The sequence below is a fragment of the Myotis davidii genome, unplaced genomic scaffold, assembly GCF_000327345.1.
Source record: "Myotis davidii unplaced genomic scaffold, ASM32734v1 scaffold125, whole genome shotgun sequence".
NCBI classification, from domain to species: domain Eukaryota; kingdom Metazoa; phylum Chordata; class Mammalia; order Chiroptera; family Vespertilionidae; genus Myotis; species Myotis davidii.
This window is the reverse complement of record NW_006299390.1, coordinates 548,188-553,946: the sequence shown is the minus strand read 5'-3', so window position 1 is coordinate 553,946 and position 5,759 is coordinate 548,188. Positions and strand designations below refer to the sequence as shown.

At 53.3% G+C, this 5,759-nt stretch overlaps 1 protein-coding gene across 1 annotated transcript in view; it reads right to left on the bottom strand.

Annotated features, from left to right (window-relative positions):
• LAMB1 (laminin subunit beta 1) overlaps positions 1 to 3,889 on the bottom strand; it is a 71,916-nt gene extending 68,027 nt beyond the window's left edge. The window contains exons 1-2 of the mRNA XM_006774860.2: positions 3,780 to 3,889; positions 2,547 to 2,722 (exon numbers count right to left, since the gene is read on the bottom strand). Of these exons, the coding sequence (XP_006774923.1) occupies positions 2,547 to 2,722; positions 3,780 to 3,816 (213 nt within the window). The 5' untranslated portion in view covers positions 3,817 to 3,889. The remainder of the gene's footprint in view (positions 1 to 2,546; positions 2,723 to 3,779) is intronic.
• Positions 3,890 to 5,759: the final 1,870 nt, after the last annotated feature.

Genomic DNA, 5,759 nt, shown 5'->3' with positions numbered 1-5,759 from the left:
CTCTCTCTCTCTCTCTCTCTCTCTGTCTCTCTCTCTCTCTCTCTCTCTCTCTCTCTCTCTCTCTCTCTCTCTCTCTCTCTCTCTCTCTCTCTCTCTCTCTCTCTCTGACACAATAAAAATCAAGCCCACAATACAAAAATCAAACCTGCTCGCTTCAGGAAAAATAAATGTGCCACAATTACTTCAATGACATATCACATGCCTTTCACTTCAATTTACTGAGTATGAAATTCTCCTGAAAATGTCCTCCTCTCTTGCAAATTCAAGGTCAAAAGTAAAAGAAAGCATTGTTCCCACCAGCTATTAATGTAATTAAAATGAAATTTCTAGGCTTAAGCCTTAATCTCAGTAAATAGCTAGAGGAGCTTAGTCTTCAAGGAAAATGCAGAAGAGGTCTCAGAGAATTTTTGCTAACATAAAGCAAACAGAAAATGAAAGGGGGGAAAACACACAATTTGGCCCTTATTTCCTAAAACCTACATTAGGCAGAAACCAAATATTAGGCAGAGGCATTGAAGAAGCTTTAGGAACTACAGAATAAGATTTCTTAGCTTCTACTCTGCCCAAGCTGTGAACCAGTAGCAGTGGCCTGCAGACTACCAGCTTCTCAGGCTATCTGGGGAGGGGGTACCAGGCTGCCTACTGTGTTGGGAGCACTATAAACTGTGACCAACTCAAAGAACACCAAAGTGGACCTGGACTGGAATCGAGGCATACTTTAGGTTTTAGAGTAGCTTTCAACTGCTCTCTTCTCACTTTCCTTCTCCCTAAAATGGGGGCCACAGCCACGCTGGCATTGGGTCAGGAAAGTTCAAAAATCCCCTCTTTGTCCTCCAGCACCGGAAATCATCAAGAGCCAAACTTAATGGTTCCCTTCTCCATGCGGGGCTCTGCTCTCTACCTCATTTTTCTGAAATGCAAATTAACCTTAAGTCTGGAAAGGATGCCGAGACTGAAATCTATAGAGACCCCCACACACATCTTACAAATAACATTTAAGCAAGGGTGATGTTCCTATGAGGACAATATCGACTGACTGTACTTTTACAATTTATCTCCTTCCTCCCAAAAGGATTTAGAGCCTGGCAAGATGCACTAATGAACTAACTTACGGACAGCAGAAGTGAGGAATGCAATAAGACCCTGAAACAAAACACATAAGCTTCCTGACTCATTTAAGTTTACACCCACTAAATGCCTGAGAAAAGTGCACACCCAGGCTCTTTCTTTGGGCTCTGATATGTGGAGAGCGCTCCACCATTTCTTGGGTAGTCATGTGAACCAGAGTCCAGCGCTACTTGCTTTCAACACAAATGGTCCAATTCTCCTTCTGGTCAAAGCTGGTTTCAGAATCGGGGGACTCATGTACAGGATGTCCAGGCCCCTGAGATAAGTGTTGGCATAAGATTCTAGGTAAAACTGATATGCCAATAATAGAAAAAGTAACATTTGTCTTCATTAACTTGTAGTCAAGGACACGAATACTGAAGAACAATTACCAGAACTTACAAAAAGGTTAATTATAGCCTCCCTTTTAATCAGGAGGAAGCAGTCTAGACATCTCTGCACAAACCTGGAAGCTGAGTGGAATCCACTTTACCACATTCCTTTGGTTTAATTTACCAGGTCTCCAGAATGGGCTCTCCTGCTGTGGAAAGGCGGCTCCAGCCGAAGGAATCTACCTGTAAGGCATGCCACCCTCTGTCCTGCTCCTGGAGGGCCGGTGTACAGATGGGTGGAGCGACCAAAATTAGAGCAGTTGACTTGGAACTGGCCCCACCTGTGAGACTCACTTTCTGCTTGCTCCAGAGACCAAAGCTATCAATCTCCTTTTTAAAAATCGAGGAAAGGGATTCTCATTCTGGACAGTTTACACTTTGTCTCCCTTTAAAAATTGGTTTTGATTTTGTAAAAAATGTGACTTCTGACATCTACAATCTGGTTCCACTTTTAGAAACAGAAAACACCCCGAAATTTCATGCAGGTCCTCCTGGTACCATGGCAACCAGCGCATTTTGAAAAAGCAAGCATCTGAACCTGAGAGCTAATAGAGGTGGGTGGGAGAACAGGGCCGATGACTGAAGAGACCTTACAAGGTGTCTGCCAAGTGCTGGAATATCCTTCATCCAAGTGCAAGGTTTGAAAAATAGAAAATCCCAAATCACTACTCATGATTTTAAAAAAGCAGAAAGAAAAGAAGAGGGTAAACCACTTTTCATACACAATTTCCAAAGGGGAAAGATTAAACCACTCACTCGCTCCTGGAACCCCCGGGTTTAGGGCGCGGGGCAGGGGCCAGGTCTGTCTGCAGCTCCGCCTTTCTGTCCTGCCTGTGCGGGCAGCGGTGGCGGCAGGAAATGTTTGGCGGATGCAACTGTGCAAACTGAGATGGGGCTAAAGGGTGAGCTACCAGCCGAATCCGGGGCCTCCCGGGCTGGCCGGGCTTCCTATCTGGATCGCTGGCAGGATGTGGAGTCCCCGGGGCCTGCCCCTTTGGTCTGGACGGGAGGAGGCGCACGCAGAGACCGGCGGCTCTCCGCCCTCACCTGGAGGTGGCTAACGATGCAGTACGGCTCGGGCGTGTGCAGCCCGCACGTCGAGGTCACCGAAAGCCGCTGTGCCCTGCCGATGAGAAGGTCGCCAGTGGCTGGGTAGCAACTGCCCTCCGCGCAGCCGTAGCTAAACTCCGGTTCTTGAGCGCGCACTCGGATTCCGAACACGGCTGCGGAAGGGGCAGATGGAGGGGTGGAGAGGTGGGGTGGGGGACTCGGAGTAGGCAGCGAGCCCGAGCAAAAGGAACAAGCAGGGGCAGAGACAGAGTAGGTTTAGATGAAAGCAGAATGCATAGAACAGACACACAATGGAGAGGTGAGCGTGGGGAAGGCAGGGACGTGGAGAGGAGGAGTCGTATAAAACACACACGGTCCCAGGTTTGTCCAGCGGCCAAGGGCATCGCGTCCACTCTGACCAGCCCCGGGCACAAAAGATAGATGTGCAAACCCACCACTTCGATGTGACTGGACTTAGGCACAGAGAAGCGGGCATCTGCGCTGGAGTGTGCGTGAACCCGCGTGCACGTGGCAGCCCGTGCATCCTCGCAGTGAGTGCGAGTGTGCGCGCGCGCGCGGAAACCTGTGATCGTGGGGTCACAGCAGAGTGTGTGCCTGTGTGTGCGTGCATGCGCAAAGACCCCTGGTTTGAGGGGCGAGGTGACGGGCTCGCGGGGGACCCCGCTTTCCCCCAGCAAGGGGCGAGCGGACAATCCCTGAGGCTTTGGAGCGGCTTCAACGCTTCGCCATTCCGGGGAAGCTCCGCGTCCAGCTGTTCCTGGCGCCAGCCGGGGCAGACAGCGCCGGTAATGAAAGCCACATGGCCCCAATCTGTTCCCAGGAGGAAGCCTGCGCTCAGCTGGGGCACTTTCCTGGGAAATGGGTTCCCGGGGAGCCCTCCGCTGCTGGCCCTGCCACCCCGGGGAGCCTGCCCCGCGGTGGAGAGCCCCCGCAGGGACGCGCCGAAGGTGTAAAGTCCCGCGCCGCGGCCACGGGACCTGCAGCCCTGGACCCGGAGCCCAGGGGATGCGGGTCGGCGAGGATCCTCGTGCGCCGTCTTCAGCCGCCGCCGAGGGCGCTGGCATTTAACCCGGGGCTAGGGGATGATTTCCACTCCACTCCAGCCCCTCCCGATCCCCCAGGCGCCCTGGGAGCTGGGTCAAACGGCCATGGGGTGTTCGTCGCCCACCTCCAAGCCCACCCCTTCCCCCACCGTTTCCTCGGAATTACCTAAGACACAGAAAGCGAGCACCTGGAGCAGCCCCATGTCCAGTCCCTTGAGCCGAGGGGACCCGGCGGAGGAGCGATCACCGAGCCGCCTGCCCTGTCTTCCCGGGGTCCTTTATGGAGAGGTGGAGTGGGGGGAAAGGCAAACGTTCAGACAGAGGAGAGGGGCCCTTCCATTTCCTGCCTCTCCCACGGAAGCGGGGGGCGGGGGGTGGGAGGTGGGGAGGGGGAAATCGCGCAGCCACTTTGTTCAGCTCACCCGGCGGTGCGAGCGCTCTCCCGGCGGCCGGCAGCCTCAGCCAAAGAAGGGAATTAGAAAGTTTAGCCTCGGGAGGAACCGAGGGAGGCGCCTGTGCTCATGCGCAATTGGCGAGCCCGCGGAGGGGGCGGGCAGCGGGAGGCCACTGCTTGGCTGGAGGGGGTGCGGTCCCACCCTTCGGGGCGCTTTTGTTTTAAAGGACGCGCCTGCGGTCGCTGCAGGATTTGGGCCAGTCCCCTGCCCTGCCTGGGGGTGGGTGTTCAGGTCGCCAGGCTCGGGGGCGAGGGGAGGTGGTCGGGACCTCCCACGCACTTGTGCAATTTACATTTGTAAGGAGTGAGTCACTGAAAGGTGCCCAAGGCTACTAACTCTGGCACTGAGCTTTGGGGAAAGGCGGGTTAAACCTTTGGAAAGGGTCGACTTGTCAGGCTAATTCCTGAGAAAGAAGAGAACCGTCTGGAGTCGGGATCACTGAGCTGGGGGCAGGCGGGATATCTGTCTTCGTACGAGGGAAGGACACTGCCCTTAACGACGCTGCCTTTGCGCACACACTTACCCAGGACCCGCTCAGGTGGCCACCCATCTGGCTCGGTTTTTTTTAAATGTACTCCTTACCTATATCTAGACGATGGCTCTCAGATAAATTCTCCAAGGACACTTTTGTTAAGCGACGCCTTTACCCATCTCACCTTGACACGGATGATTCAGCCACGGAGCTGGAGGTCTCTCAGGAGACGCACTTCCCCACAGTTTTAACGAAAGCACCACGTGGGCCATGATGAGGTGGCGAGAGGGCCTTTAATGAAGGCTCTCAAATGACACCACGTGTGACCGGTCTGGTTAAACAGGGGTAAATGGAAGCTCACTCATCGCCTGGGGGTTGGAGAGGGAAGAGAGGTACCTTTCCCCTGAATTAGCCCAATTCTGCTGCCTTCATGGATGGAGCCAAAGCTTAGTTTTTCTTGACACCCCCCCCCCCCCCCCCCCCCCCCCCCCAGTGCTTGGAATGAGTTGTTAGCCCAGTTAGTTCCTAACTGTTAGGAGATTTTGCTTGTTTTCTAATTAATCACCCCAGGAAGGTTTATGTGGCCAGCTGGTCAGTTTTTAACTTAGCTGTAAGGAAATAGGGCCCAGGAAAGTTTAATCATTAGACCATACAGTAAGCTACTTTATGAGTTTATAAACATGCTTTCCACCAAGGGAGGCAAGAGTCTCAGGTCTCGGCGATGCATTAATTATTCACCAAATCAGCACTTGCCCTGCTGCAGCCTCTGACTTGCTCAGGATCCTAGGTGCTGGCCGGGCAGCCCCAAGAGCCCCGAGAAAGCAGCTGCTGTTGTGGGGGCTCTAAGGTTGCAATGCCGGGCCTTCAGAGCTTCATGAAAAGAAAAATATTAAAAGGCAAAACGTTCCCCGCCTGTCCAGGTTTTCATCCATACAGATCACAAGCATGGTTCAGCTCTGCCTCCTTCCCCAGACTGGCCTTGGCTCTCACAGCAGCTGAGCCCTCCTGGCTCCATGGCAGTTATTCCTGGCCCTGGTCAGTGTCCTCTCCAAAGGGCCAAGCGTTTCTCACCTTCAACACTCGGCTAAAGCCCCCCTGCCTCTCTGACCTCAGTAGTAAGCAACACTGCTAAGAAAATGAGATGTGTTGGTTTTTGTTGTTGTTTTTGCATGTATATGTGCAGAGGGGAGCATGTATGACATTCACCTTCTGCCCACTC